At 48.0% G+C, this 14,868-nt stretch overlaps 4 protein-coding genes across 4 annotated transcripts; all 4 read right to left on the bottom strand.

The window, feature by feature from the left end:
• Positions 1–2,295: 2,295 nt before the first annotated feature.
• BKA55DRAFT_695761 (uncharacterized protein) lies at positions 2,296–2,730 on the bottom strand (the record flags this gene model as incomplete). Its single annotated transcript, XM_046200200.1, has 2 exons — positions 2,296–2,309; positions 2,370–2,730. 2 exons carry the CDS (start codon positions 2,728–2,730, stop codon positions 2,296–2,298), a joined length of 375 nt encoding a protein of 124 aa, XP_046044002.1.
• Positions 2,731–6,386: 3,656 nt separating this feature from the next.
• Positions 6,387–8,204, bottom strand: BKA55DRAFT_544681 (uncharacterized protein; the record flags this gene model as incomplete). The annotated part of the gene is made up of 4 exons (XM_046190739.1): positions 6,387–6,518; positions 6,550–6,714; positions 6,858–8,112; positions 8,152–8,204. The coding sequence occupies 4 exons, from the start codon at positions 8,202–8,204 to the stop codon at positions 6,387–6,389; spliced, it is 1,605 nt and encodes a 534-aa protein (XP_046044003.1).
• A 1,558-nt stretch (positions 8,205–9,762) lies between these two features.
• BKA55DRAFT_580999 (uncharacterized protein) lies at positions 9,763–11,957 on the bottom strand. The gene has a single exon (XM_046194005.1). The coding sequence runs from the start codon at positions 11,530–11,532 to the stop codon at positions 10,006–10,008; it is 1,527 nt and encodes a 508-aa protein (XP_046044004.1). The 5' UTR covers positions 11,533–11,957; the 3' UTR covers positions 9,763–10,005.
• Positions 11,958–13,761: 1,804 nt separating this feature from the next.
• Positions 13,762–14,310, bottom strand: BKA55DRAFT_624637 (uncharacterized protein). Its single transcript, XM_046196827.1, has 2 exons — positions 14,245–14,310; positions 13,762–14,188 (listed from the first exon to the last, which is right to left on the bottom strand). The coding sequence occupies exons 1-2, from the start codon at positions 14,255–14,257 to the stop codon at positions 13,872–13,874; spliced, it is 330 nt and encodes a 109-aa protein (XP_046044005.1). The 5' UTR covers positions 14,258–14,310; the 3' UTR covers positions 13,762–13,871.
• Positions 14,311–14,868: the final 558 nt, after the last annotated feature.

Below are 14,868 nucleotides of genomic sequence, written 5' to 3' on the forward strand. Positions count from 1 at the left end.
AGTTTCATTGTCTTGGAGCTGTGTCAGGAGATATATTCTGTCTGCAATAGATAACTGATAACCTTTATCTTCTTCAGCTTCACGTTTGCGCTTACATTTGAACCCTCTGGACCAATCCTACATCCTCGATGCTGCCGCCACCAAGAGCGAACTTCTCATCTTGGAGTTTGCGTACTCTACCCGGATGTCAGTCGTTGCTCCACAATGCCAACCCGATAGTGCCGGGGCATCTGCGGATATAACTCCTTGTTTCCTCCAAGTGCTCAAAAACCTGATTGCTTAAGCTTTCGAGTGTGACCAAATAACCGACATCATCACGCTGCCTACCTCGAACAACTTGTTTGAACACTCGCACAACGACTACCTAATTCACCCTCCTTATCGATCGATGGACTTATGAACATAAAAGATCCTATCCGAGGCTATGAGCTTGATTTGAAGGACCGGTCGAAGTGTGCGCACTGTTAAACCAAGACTGCAAGTCTGCGACACGAGCGAAAAGGCATGACCCTTTGCTGCGCGCCTCGAGTCAACTTCTCCATGACGTTTTGCCTTTAAATCCAGCAACAATCGTGCAATCGCTTCTCGAATTGTCCCAAATCTCATGAGAGGAGGAAGAGCTTCCCATCGGGTTGACTGTCTCAGTACAAGAGAGTCCGCGCAGTCACGTCATGGCGATCTGCTACAGAGACGGAGTCTAATACACGACAATTGCAACTGGGCCTTCCGTATCAGCATGGCAGTTGAAGGAGGTCAGAGGGTTTAATGAGTGTGGAATCGGAATTTTCCGAGTGCATTCATGAACCGCAAGCGCTGGTCGCATTTTCACTTCTAGAGGGGAAGACATTTCAGTTCATAACCATTGCCGATTCGCGTAAGCACAATAATAGGGAATAATAATATGTGACGGTGCATTGGTATCCATAAACACGAGAGGAACCATCATCAAGAACCAGCCAAATGTTCAACTCGATCCTACACATATAATCACCGATTTACCACTAAACTCCAACAGACTCTATCCATAAACACCTGGGTTCCGTGTTTCCTCCTTGTTCGCTCGCCGCGTGGCTCTGGTGTTGTATTTTCGCTAGGTCCGATGTCGTCAGCCCGCTGCGAAGCAATCTGACGTCTCGACTTGTGTATCATCGGCAGCTGTTGAACACCATCGTCAGCACGTTAGGGTGACATGAATGGGAGAGTGCTTTCCCACTGTGTGAAATCAGTGACTAGCTCATGCTTGGCGAAATCTGGTTCCGCCGCGTCCTTCGCCTCGTGGGCGTCGCCCCCAGATCTGTCCCCATATCTGCAGCGCTGGGCTTGTCCCTGGCCATGCCAACTTGACCTTGCGCTTCCTCACTCTCCTCCTCCTGCAAGACAATCTCCTCCCCCATCGCCTCACCTCTGGCACTCTGCGAGGGACGTAGCTGTGCCCGTGGCCGCTTGGCGATTGAAGCCCTCCGTTGAGGGTAGGAGTCTGTGGCGAGCGTGTTTGCCGACGAGGATATGCACCTGATTGTGTCTTTCCCCGGTCTGCTGGGCAAAGGCATTCGATGGAACGTGTGCGAAGGAATTCGTCTGTGCATGGTGATTGAATCTGTGTGAACTTGTACGGGGAGGGGTCGTTGTGAGAAACGGAAACGACGGAACGTTTGAAGCAAATGCGCTTGTAAAGAAATAGTCATACAGACTCGATAGAGATGAAAGCGTTGTCGTTGTTGTTGTTGTGAAAGGAAAAGAAAATGCGTTGCTACGTCATAAGTTGTGGGAAACGGGCTCCGGCTCTTGCGCAGCAAGACATGCTCAACTCGGATTCGTTTGGCTCTCGACCGAGCTATGATCTTGACGCGATGCGTCATTCATGAGGGTTTTCCCTTGTGCAGACTGCATGCTGTAGTGACCAGGCTGGACATCATGGTGTTGGTTGTCTTGCGCTGGGTAGCTGTCTCCATGGGTTACTCTTGCGGCCTGGTTGAATCAGAAATTTCAGAATCACGACAGTAGCATTCATTGCACAGGTTCAATTTACTTCTTGCATCTGCGTTCAATTTCGGTCTGAGCTATAGAAAACTAAGATGCCTTGTTCAACTCGTGGGTTGTCCAGAGAAAACCTTCCCCTCGTCACAACTCCTAGCTAACCCTTGCAACCTCAAAGAAATTCGCACCAAGAGACAACCAGCATGTCTACCACCAGGCCTGTCGAAGAACTTTCACATTAGGTCCCAATCTCCTAAAAAATATCGCATCAATACTTACAGCATTCTGAATGTTTTTTTGCCAATGGAAAAATTGCTTTCACCGTTGTGGCTCTGTGGTAAATTATTAGCGGTCATGTCATCAACGTCCAGAGGCATCCAGTGATGACCTACCCTTGTACTCGACGTTTCTCAGGGCTTCCGAGGGGACATTGTTGTCGTTGGCGTTGGTAGACGCGTCACCCTCGAGTCTCTGGGAGAGCTCTGCGTTCTCGACGATCTTGTTGGCGAGTTTCTCCTCCGCTGCTCTCCAGAGGGCGGTGAGGCGCGCCAACTCAGCTTGCAGAAACTCTACACGTCTCTCCGCGACATCAAGCTGCTCTCGAAGTTCCCCGATGTCAGTGATCAAGGTGTCGTTTGCCTCTCGGAGCTGGTCATTTTCGTTGTTCACGAAGGCGTTGTCCTCTTCGATCATCCGGACTCGGCCACGGAGGTAGGTGATCTCCGGGTTGCTTGATGGTTGTTCCGCAGACATCGCGATAGTTGTTGTCAAGTTGTGAATTGTTTGTGTTGTCTTGGTAATTTGTGGAAAGGTGTGTGCTGTGGAGCGAGGTTTGTTTTGTGAGGAAAGAGGATGGGAAAGCAGAAACGGTGAAAAGTTTTTTGAGGACTATGGGGTCTGATTATTTGAGCATCCTGCCTGCCACTGTCACGAATCGTTTAGTGGGCTTTGACAGTGGCAGAACATGAAGTCACCTTGAACAGCACTGTAGTTTAAAGTGGAACACTGAACGTACTGGTCCTACTGGAGCCGTACGCCTGAGCCAGAAGATCTGTTCCGCTGGAGAGGAGACGTAGACCATGTTACTGCGGTCTGGTTCACCCTTCCTGAGCAAGATCCCCATCTGGGGCGCCAAACATACTCGCCAGCCTGCCATGGTGGTTCGATGTCAAGGCCCCCTGCATCCAGACCACTGTTAACCCAAGTTTTCTTGTTCAATCTGGGGGCTTTGATCTACTCAAGTCTTGTTCGCATGACGTCAATGGAAACAGAACACAGAAATGTCGAGAACACACAAACCGACCGTCCTTTCAGCCAGAACCACTGCACAACGAACAGTCAAATGATGAGCAAAAAGTCAAACTGGACGTCAACTCCTTCCATTCAACTTGTACGTTGACCAAACCTTTCCCTTTTGTCCTCTATCATCCCTTCTGCAACTGCAAACATCACTGACTCGTAATAGCTAAGTGATACTTGCCCACCGAAACAAGGCCCAACCCTCCCAACGAGCAAGCCCAAAGCCCACCACGAAGAGATCCCTCCTGTCTCCTGTTGACCCTCGTACCGACCGTCTGCCCAACTTCCTCTCAGACCACGCAGAAAGCGATAGAAGAGCCAAACTACCAGCTCCACCCGATCTACAACCGCATGTAAAGAGACAAGACATCGAGACATTCCTAGGAATTGCCAGCAACTGGACTCTTTCCCTCAATTGGTCTGTGTAGGGACTGTGAATTCCTGGATCCCCTCCGCTGACTCGTCTGCATCAAGATTCCCTCTGTATCCGCCGTTCTTTCACTTGCCCTGCAATCTCTCGTTGATGAATCAGCGAACCTTGAACCAGGCAACCTCAGCGATTCGACCAAGGGATCAGTGATTAAATGCACGTCAGGTGTCAAAGATCAAACTTTCAACAATACTGAAGAGTGAAAGGGAATCACCTTCGTGAGATGGCAGGTTGCTTCCTCGCCTTCCTTCAGGTCATTCTCGCGGTACAAGGCTGGGATTGGATCGATCCTCACAGACTCAAAGGAAGTCTCACGCTCCGCTACAGATTACGCCAGTTGTCTCACAGAAATTAACAAGCAGGCTCCTCGTCGCTGAAACCGTGGTATCTTGATGTTCATCTACATGACGCGGCTGTGCAACACCGTCTGGTGATCTAGTTGTCGTACCCGTGGGGGTGCCGTGGGGGTGCCGTGAGGGAATCAGGCTCTGTTACCGAACTTTCAAATACGTTGCTAGTGTTAAAGGTGAATCAAGTGATGTGCAAGCAAAGTCCAGGATTCCGTGATTTATTCATGTCCTTGCAAGGATAGGGTATCTCTTCCCTCCCTGAACTGGCTTCGAGGAATTTGCCAGGAAATCCGTTGACATCTGCTCTAACGTGCCCCATTGCGTCCAACTAGACAAACGAAGGAAGCCCGCTTAAGCCGCTGGCGTTATATATACCAAAGATCAACTCCTCAAGCAATATACCATCATCCAAGCTACTCAATGATGCTCATCTGGACCAGGGACTGTTCAGTTGCAATGCCCCTTCGATACCATCTCTTTTGTTGAGAGGTACAGCTGATACATCCTGGCAGCAGTAGTAGGCTCAAAGCGCAAAAGCTGGGACAGCTCGCACCATAGATACAAGAGCACACAAACAATAGAGGTTCATGCGCATGGTAAGAGCTCTTTCGATCACCTTGTCTTGACCAGTCACCCAGGAGGATAGTACGTAAGCCAGATGTGATGTATCCCTGAAGCTTCATAAGCCGTAGAGACTATTTCCTGATCTTGAGTCTCGTTCTCTTTACAGCTGAGCAAAACTTTCCCTTCTTGACGCACCGTCACTGTCGAGCGATGTCCCTTTCTCTCTCTTGCGTAGGACTTAATAACGATATCCGAGAACATGCGAGCTTGATGATTGGCTTTATATTGGTTTATATTGGAAGTTAGATATCGTTGTCCAATCTGTGGTTCCTTTCAGGATGCGTGTTCTTTGTTGAGGCGGATGGCTCGCGATGTCTAATTATTGTAGGTTTCTGACGAGAGGGGGCTTGATCGAGTCTGTTTATCGGCTGGACGGCAGCTTGGATAAACTGCTCGCCCATCTCTAGCGTCTTTGGACAGCCGTGAATTCATCTTGATTGTGTTGGAAGATGCTCTCAATCGTCGTGCAGTCACTGATGTCATATTGTGTGAGCAGCAGCAATGGTGCTCAACAGTACAGAGGTTGAGTTACAGGGCCTTTTGGTGCATGCTGCCCTGTATTTCCCCTCTGAAGAGTCAGGATTGGCTTAGCGCTTCATGATTGATCAACCATTGTCCATCTTCACTTCTTGGCAGGCCTCGCACCTCGGTTTTCTAACCCTTAATGAATTGGTGTTATATCGACAATGCGTTGCTCCATTGTCCAGTTCTACACAAAAGATACTGATTCGCCGCTGGTCACCTGATTCAACGGCACCACTAACTTTTTTGCCTTGTCTATCGTGGTCTCCCAAGATCTAGTATCACACAACTGTCTTCGCCATTTACTTTTTAGCAACAACACCCTGCCCAGCCAATGTTTGATCCACTTTGTAAGAGGCATGCCTTCGTCAGTTTTCTCATGGCTGCGCTTCGGAGTTGATGATTGGTTCTCTGCAATTCTTGCAGGTAAATCGCTAGGAGACTTTGTGGTGAGGCTATCCTCTCTCTCATTCCTGCCACATTCGCTAACTATCAAGGTGGCTGCCCCAACCAAAAAGCGTTCAAGCTTAATCTCAATCATAGGAAGAGGTTCTTCCAAGAGAATAAGTCCCCGAGAATGGCTTTAAATGTCACATTGATCATACTTTCGAAAGCTGAGCCGGTCTGTGACTCTTCAGAGATAGCCCGAGGCTATTTGGGACGCTCACAGTACTCTGCAGGGATCAACATGAAAAGAGAACGACGTCGAATCTCTCGCAGGGTATTCTTGAGATGCGCTGGTAGTTAGCAGGTTCGGCTAATTTCCAAAACGTCTCCTGTACAACAGAACACAAAAGAACGATCAGACGATCTTCCGCAGGCTTTCGTTGGCCAAAGGAGAATTTGCCATGGCTGTTTATGTCGAGAGCTTCGTCAAGAGTCTACAGAATAAGCGGTGAGACTGGTTGATGACTTGGGAAACTGACAATAAGGGATATGTGGATGTCCTTCATAAGACCACTTAGGTACGGAATTCATCAACTTCAAAGAGATTCATGTCAGACGTTATCTATATTAGAGAGTATACTCCTTCCCTGCCAGCCATATGCAGAGTCGCTTTTCCATCACTATCCTTGATCTCCAGATTCAAGCCCCCAGGACGAGTATCTCAACCATATCACGACATGCTCCAACCATAAGGCAAGGGGTTCTCCCATTTCTATATCTTGAATTAACATCACATCCTACTTAAGGAGTATTCGAAAAGTAGCCGGACCTGCTTCATTACTTGTAGCCACATGTTCTCCTTCCATACCGCTCGCAATGTGTAATGCAGCAGCGCCTGTATTTAGATCGAGAGAATCCCCATCAAGATTCTGTTGTGTTAAAAAGTAGACTTCTACGCACAAGGCCGTGACGACGACGAAAATCCAGGTCGCTCCAATTAACGCCGTTACAACCCGCCGACTCTCTATCACCAATACCCACATCCGCAAACTCAAGCCTGAGCAACCGTAAAGAACGAACTGACCTGAGAATTGGAAATTGGCCCTGTAGGAAGTTAACAGGTATCTACAAATGAAGTTAGCAAGCGACGTGGGAGCCAGGACGATTGCGGTCCTGGCCTCAAGGATGAGTCCAAACCAGTTACTGTTAATAATAAATGGTATCTAAATGCCAGCTAGGAGCTCCTCAGTATCTAATTCTGCAATTACAGCTTCTCCTCTTTCTTCTGCTCTTGTCTTGGCTTCATGCTCCAGATCTGTCTTCCATGCATCCCAATCCGCGCCACCGTAATCACCATCAAACCAAACCATGCAACCACGTCTAGCCTGACATTTGACCCCAATATTTTGCATCAACACCATAAAGTCGCCGACTGGAGAGCCGGGAGCAGGGTGACCACGTTCATCAGAGCTAACAAACATCCCCCGTAGTTCTACCTGCTTCAGAGCCGCAAAGTTATAATCTTGAGTAAGTAGCGTTCCGATCATGTGCAAAAGCTTCGTGCTACCAATACCACGTGGGTCAGGTTGTTTGAACAGCTCCGGGTACTTGTCCCGCATAGACATTTGGACTCCGAATCTTTGCTCCAAGACTAATGTCTTGAGCGTCAATCTCGAAGCCACAAGTATCCGTCGCCAACTCTTATGGGCAGCTCGTTCGGTGCGTGCAGACCAGTAATACAGTTTACCCGCTGCAATAGCATCGTCGCCACGACAAGGCTGACACAAATGCAGGTGCTTTAGCCGAGGAAGGCTAAGCTCAAGCTTTTGATTTTCTTCATCCTCCAGAACCTCCAAGGGAAGAAAGCTCCTTAAAGGTCGTGGTATCGGCAGCCATTGCTGACCTCGTACGCGCATCATGTTGGCAGGATAAAAGTGATATGGGGTCCATGGTTCCCCACGGTGAATATGACCTGATGCAGGGTCCTCAACTTCTACCCCGCCTTCAAGCATTCCAAGCTCGAGACGCTCAAGCTTAACGCCAGTTTTCAACACCCACGCCGCAAAGGAACGTGGTATGTACCCGTAGAGTTTGACATGACGAAGGTTCGAGGGACCAGCTCTGGGAAGATCAAGCTGTTCAAGTAAGGTTGATTCGTTTTCCTGGTAAAGGTAGTTCCATCCGAGCCACTCATAGCTGCCGTGAACTTCCAGATACGTGAGATTGGTCAAGTGTTGTAGCAAATACCAAGACTTCGATTCGCAATCACCCCTCAAAACAAGGCTCAATGACCTAACTCGCGATGCAATCGCTTTGCGTTGTTCCAGGTCTTTCTCCAACCCGCCAGATGACAATGGCTCAAACATCTTCAAGAGGCTCTTAGCTTTCAAAGTACCGAGTCTTGACATCTGTGCAAATATCGATCTTCTGGTGCTGGGACAGAGGCGCCCAGGGTCATGAAAGCTCGCGTGATGAAGCTCGATGGCGTTCCATAATCGAGGCTGAACAAAGTGATTGAAGTGCCTGGAAACCCGAGTTAACACCGTCAGGTCATGTACTGACATATAAGAGGTTATCTCGAGTATTATCTCTTGAGGGAAGTTTTCAAGACGCATTCTGAAGGAAGACTTGTGTGAATGATGATGGATGATGAATATGAGAATAATTTGCAGTGAAATATAAACAGAGGACGTGCAGTTAACGAAGTTGGACTTGATGGATGCCTAAATAGTGGAACCAGATATGTATAATGCCTTGAATAATTCCCATAATATTATGCACGATTAATTGTAGATGCCTTTTACCCTACTTTGTAATATTATTGGCAGCTAAGAAATAAAGCGAGCAAGTAAGCTCCAGCAAAAATTGGCCTTGAATTCTCTGACCTTACGCAGAGATATGCAAGTAGCGTCTTATTCTTCTCAAACAAGGTACATCCGAAAAGGTTGAATGTGAGCGTATCTGTCTCTGGCGTGAATGCGAATGTGTTGATAGGTACTCCGTCGTTGGCTCGGTGAACCTTTGAGCGACATGCCGGTTAGACTCGGATGTCGGCCGAACCTTGCTCCACACCGTTGCCTTTGAATCAAATTTGTTAAGATGAGTTGTAGGGTAACTTACAGAAGTTGACAAAAGTCATCATAGCGAATTCTTTCAATCACGAATGTCAGTGCTCTAACCTCATTTAAAAAAATGGGCAATCCTATATAAATACACGGCATAGTGTTTTCTGATCATTCCATCAGGAACCAGGAATATTATGGATATCGTCCAGACCTAAGATGTAGACCTATTGTGCAATTTGGGTTAGGGCTAGGGACAGCGGGAAAGCAGAGAGAAGGCCATGGCATTATTCAAGACATTTTAGTCTTCGTTGCCTTTGTCCAGGTTTGTTGAAGCATTCGTCGAATATCGACCTTGTTCTGTTCACCAGTGATGATGGTCAGCCGTTGTGATCCAGCGTTCAGGATTGCGACAGTGCGTCAGCTAGGAGGATTGAACACGGTATGCTGTTAATCAAGTCGATGGAGGAGCAGGGAGAGCTCAGTCGGCGACAAAATGGACTGTAATGAATGGCGGTAGGTATGAACAGGAGTGGTGTGTGAGTTCGGTTGGAAAAGATACGGATGCCGCACAGCACCTCATGGCATAGGGGATTGAGATGCTGCCATGGTGGAAGTGAGGAGGATTTCGCGCGATGTTGCCGCCGAGCTTTTTGGGTTCACTGTTGTCTTGAATGCTGTTGGGAGATTAGACAGTCGTCATCATCGTCAACCAATTGACTTGATCCAGTTGTCCCAATGTTTAGTTAGCGCCACTACGCTGCATCAGATCACTTTTTTTATTTTCCAACGACACTTCCAGCCATCTCAAAGCCAAGATTTATTATCTGAAGCATGAACTTAAAATTAATAATCACATGACTTATTTCCTGTAGATCTCGAGACTTATTGATGTTTACGGCCTTTCATTGCTTTTTAACGCTGTCCTTTGGTTGATAATTATTTTTCAATAATGTTCCAACATTCTCATACAAACAACACCACGCTCACGAAGACTAGATAGTTCAATCGGAACAAGTCAGGACAGAAGAACTGCAAGACTACAAAAGAGTGCTTTCGGCTGATCGTTGACATTGCTCTTGAATGTCTCAATGACTTGTAGTTATGACTTCCTGCAAGTGGTAGCCACGTCAATTATGCCGTCCAATGCCATTTCTTTTCGCTCTAATTACCCATGCGATAACAAGGGCCATTATCTGATAGCTACTCTGCTGGGTCTGTGATAATTCCATTATGCTTGGTTTCCAGTCTCTACTTCTCAACTTGTCAAATCATAGTTAAATCTAGGTGTATGTATCTATCACATCCCCCATTCCTTATTTGTGCATCACATTTATTCCGTCTTTACATCCATCTAAACACATTCCTTCTTCATCTCGTCAATCAAAGTAGCAACATCATCGACCATCCTTTCAAGACCCTCATGGTCACTTCGACACTGCCGAATAATCACCCCCAATCTCTCCCGAAAAGCATCACGCAGACCAATTTGCCTCTCCAACCCCTTCAACTGCTTCTTCAAAGCCTTCTCAGCCACGTCATTCACCATGATACAGGCGCGCACACAAGTAAGAGCATTGGTGAGTGACTCCAACTCCGATTGGAGCTCTTGGCCAACAGTATCGACTTGACCAGCAGGAGATGTGAGACCCTCAAGTACAGCGACGACTTCGTTGATGATGGTGATGTGACAGCTGCAGCGAGAAGAGAATCGGAGGAGAGTGTCGATGCTGGACTGCATGTGGGCTGCGAGACGTTGTCGCTCGTTGCGCATCCATTCGCGGTACTCGGAAGCTCGGAGACTCTCAGGTCGAGGCTCAGCGACACCGAGATTGATGGTAGGCTCTTTTGTGAGATCTGAGGGTACGAGGGAGAGATTGTCGACAAGCTCATCTTCCAGCAGTGCAGCCAAAACATAGCGCCAGGTGGCATAATCGCAGCTGGCGGACGTGGATGATAGAGGCCTCTTGGCCAGGATGTAGAGAGCGTTGACAACAACAGCGACGCCACATTCGTCAGAGTTGAGTTGTTCAGGGCACCACGTTGGACCAGCAGACACAGCATCGCCGAGATTGTAACCCAAGCCCCTAACCAGACCACTCTCAACCTCTTGAACACGACGGAGCAAGTTGTCCATGCTAAGACTGGGCATCGAGTTGAAGTAGGTCACTGACTTGTCGCCAGCTTGCAGCACAAGTAGAATCCAGTGAGCGTCGCAAAGAACAGGTACCAGCAGCAGAAAATCGCGGGTCGTGCCATCACCAAGTCGATGGGTGATGGACCCGTTGGTAGGAACTCTGTCGATCAAGAGAGGATCGATCGCGGCAGCATCGAGAGGTTGGATTGAGACAAGACGGTCGAGGAGTTGAGCAATTCTAAAGTCATCAAGCCACTCTCCGTTTCGAATACGAGCAAGGGCTTTTTCGTTGAGGTCAGTGGACAAGGTATCGCTGCCGTCGAAATCGTTGATGACTTCCATCGCATCATCGTGATCATCTTGGAAGAGCTCTGAAGTTGGGAGAGCGATCTCGTTGTCGTTGTCGTTGTCGTTCAGGGGTGCAAAGGTGTCATTGCCAATGTCTAGTTGTTCAGCAGGGCTAGAAGAGGCGCGCGCGAGTTCAGCTTCACCAAACGAGGAGGCAGTTTCTCCATCTTGACCGTGATCATCACGATCTTGCGGTGGCTGATACAAAGGATATCTCGCGTATCCATGATCAGCCATAGCAGTACCTCCCTGCTCCTGAATACGCCTCAAGATAAACGCCTCCGCGTTAGCAATGTTCCTCTTTGTGAACCTCGTATTGTAGAGAGGACCGCCGACGACAAACAGCGCAGGAAGCGGCTGCCCAGTTCGTTTGATGGCTCTAGTCAGCGAACGCATCTGGTAGAGCGAGTCCAGGGCAGGTCTGCTGGGATCGGTGCCTTCGGGTAACTAGCCACGGCCGCCCATCCACAGTCGGTCCAGGTCATGGATGAGGCGCTGTCGATATTCTGCGTTTCTTGAACTCTCGGGGCGTGAGGGCGCGACGAGAATGCTGTGGCGGCGAGGGGCGGACATTGTGGCGGAGGAGAGGTGAGCTGTCAGAAGCGAGACTTGAGAAGAGAGGTGCGGTTGTGAGAGGCTGTGATGGTGAGTGAACTCAAGAGAAGGCGAAGGCAGGGAGGCGGAACAGAGAAAGGAATGCCGCTGGGTAATGCGAAATAGTGAATAATAAAGAGAAGCGCATGGAGAAATGGGTAATGATGAAATAAAGAACGCGCAACAAGAAGCGCCTCGTCAACGCGCCATGTCGCTTGTACTGTAAAGTGTATCATCTCGACTCAATTGCATAGATGAAGCTCAAGTTGAAAGGTGGGGCACGCTGCGGAAAAAGGTACTTCCGCGACTTTTCCCAACTTCACCTTGCTCACCTTGAGTTGACCTTGATCTACTGCGTAAGTCATAGGACATGAAGTCGACTTTCCAGCAATTGGCCACATCTGCAGATAATAGACTTGCAGATCAATAAATGGGTGCGAATTGGTGTATGAAAATTTATTAGAGAGACTTTGCATTGTGTGATCAGTACTGACCGACGAGCGTATCTTCTGCGTGCACATCACTTGCAAGCGCGTCTACTAGATGCAGTAATAGCAGATGAGTTCATCATCAGCGTCTGATTTAATAAATCCCATCGGCTGAGCGATCTCAGACCTTGGGCAGGTAATATTGAAGCAATAGCTTAGGATGTAAACGAATCTTTGTCTTGTCATCGTGCATCTCCCGGATATGAGATTATGTTCTACTTTGCTTTTTCCATCTCCAGTACATGATACGTGATATATGGTCCTTTTCTGTTGATGGAGCGGATGGAGATGAGAGAGTTGCGATGCTACCAGTCCAGGTTGCAGCAAAGTAATGCCGTGGTCTATTCTTGAGGAACATGATTAAAAGCGAGGTGACTGCCATTGTCTCGGGAGGCCTAACTTTGGCTTCTGGAGCAGAGAAGTTTCTGATATAATGGCATCCACTATATCACCAGGGATCCCAAGGTAGACCGGACGTTTGACCTTATCTGAGGCCGAGGACATTTTAGCCAGGTGTTTGCATTCAAAATATAAATATCTAATTCATATTGTTCACTAAATGCAATGAAAGCACGTCACTTTTATGTCACCCGCAGTAAGATGTGAACAATCGGATAAAGGTTTCTTGGCGTGATGCTCCGTCAGCTTGGTGCATACAGAGGACAAACGCCAAGGGCATGAAAGTCTACTTTACTCCGATTCTTCATCTACACGAGAGAACAGTATAATTATCATCACAATGACAACCGAAATGACAGCGAGAAAAGCCGTGTAGGAGCCAGAAACTTACCTGTGACCACAAGCTACCTGCATGCACGCGCTGTGAGAACGACAACTGAAACCATGACTGCGCGTATCAACAACATCCGTTTAACCGGCGTTTGAAATATCAGCGTCTCCATTCTCGACCCCGAAAAGACATAGTCTCTGGGTGAATTCGGTTTCTCCAAAGATCCAAAGACATTGGCTGATTGCCATATCCTGGCTACTTGGGTAACTCCAGCCATGCCACTATCTTTGATCACATTGCTTCAGTCACAGATCAAGTGCCAGCGTTAGCCGGACATTACCAAGGTGACAATTCATCAGCGCCTGACAGTTTCATAGATGACTCTTAATGGTTTGCCTGCCATGGTAGTTGCCTTGCTGGATTTTCTCCAGCACCTGGTTAAGACTGTCACTGTGGCCAAGTCCCTGCAACGCCACTTCAGCTCCGAAGCACAATACTTTCAGGGACGAGCCCTCATAACGAGTGCAGCTATCGCGACCAATCATTCTATTGACAAGCATTAGTGATTACTTTATTCGAGCAAATATCAATGGCAGCGTGGGGCTTTCAATGAACCGAGCTGTATACACACTTCAAGTAGGGACAACACCATCACTTGTAACGTCTGACATCACGAAACAGATATCAGCTAGAGATAATCCATCAATCACTCTCCTTTCCAATGTATTTTGATAGGTAGTCGAAGCTCTACAAACAAAGCTCAGATGGGCTTTGGAAGCGCGACAGCCTCTTTTATTCACGTAAATATTGTTCTTCGTCTTCAATCTTTTCATATTAAAGGTTGATACCTAACCGACACAGCGACTTGTACTACCCCCTCCCCTCACAATGCCAAAGTAACCATCCTGCACCCCAGTGCCCCCTTACTCATCTCCAGCTGTATAAACAGCAATAGCAAGGTACTCAAAGTTAATAGTCTGACCCGTGTCGCCACAAATTCCCAGATAAAACCCACTCTCATCGACCGCCGGGCCTCCAGTAGGATGGAGGTGATAAAGCCAGAAGTTTCGGAAGGCTTCATATTGACCACCTAGAATTGGCGTGATCTGGACATTTGGCACGCGGTCGAACTTTGTTTTGAAAGTAAATCGCGTCGCCCGGCCATCGGCGTATCTGGTGATTACGCCTTTTCCGGCTTCAACTTCACCGATGCCGCCATGCTTGACGTCTCGAACTTGCCCTAGTTAATGAAGTAAGTATCTAACAGTAGACGGTGAGCTGTATTGTTTGACCGACCCTGTACACTCATAGTGGCTATCTTGTGCGGTTTCAGTTTGTTCAAATATAAGCTTATGTGTGATGGAGAACATGTATGGAACTCGGAGACGGTGACCCAAGGCTTTTATATTCCATAGCCTAGCCTTTGGAATTCGCTTCGTTCCAAGATTTGTGCCCCCAGCGGCAGATCTTGTCCCAGCTGAACGTGTGATGACATCATGTCAGCATGCTGTAGTAATGTCAAAGTGTCTCAGAGGCCGACCTAAGCCTTGTAGATACGGGAGCATTTCGGAGACAATTTCCGGATATTCAGCTGGGACAAGACGCGCATGGTCGGAATGATCAAAGATTACGGCTCATCGGCCTTCCCACGATCCATTCTAGCCAAAGGATTGGAAATTTGAGAACACTGGAGTGATGATTAAACTGTAGGGGTGGCATTGTTGCATAATCGTCACCCAGCGACCTTTGAGGGCCATTACAGACGAGAAATGCAACTCACTAGACGCTCTCCGTAACTACGACAAGCAGAGCCTCGGTAAAAGGTACCCCTTCAGTGTTCACTGGATAGAAAGGGAGAGATGCTAGTGGCGTCCCGAGACACGGCATGATGAGACACGGCACGATGAGACACGGCCTGAA

This window comes from Fusarium redolens (assembly GCF_020744475.1).
Source record: "Fusarium redolens strain MPI-CAGE-AT-0023 chromosome Unknown BKA55scaffold_19, whole genome shotgun sequence".
Lineage (NCBI taxonomy): Eukaryota > Fungi > Ascomycota > Sordariomycetes > Hypocreales > Nectriaceae > Fusarium > Fusarium redolens.

Bases quoted from the DNA above. Each gene is read 5' to 3' on its own strand.
- BKA55DRAFT_580999 (XM_046194005.1), bottom strand. From the start codon at position 11,532: ATGCGTTCGCTGACTAGAGCCATCAAACGAACTGGGCAGCCGCTTCCT.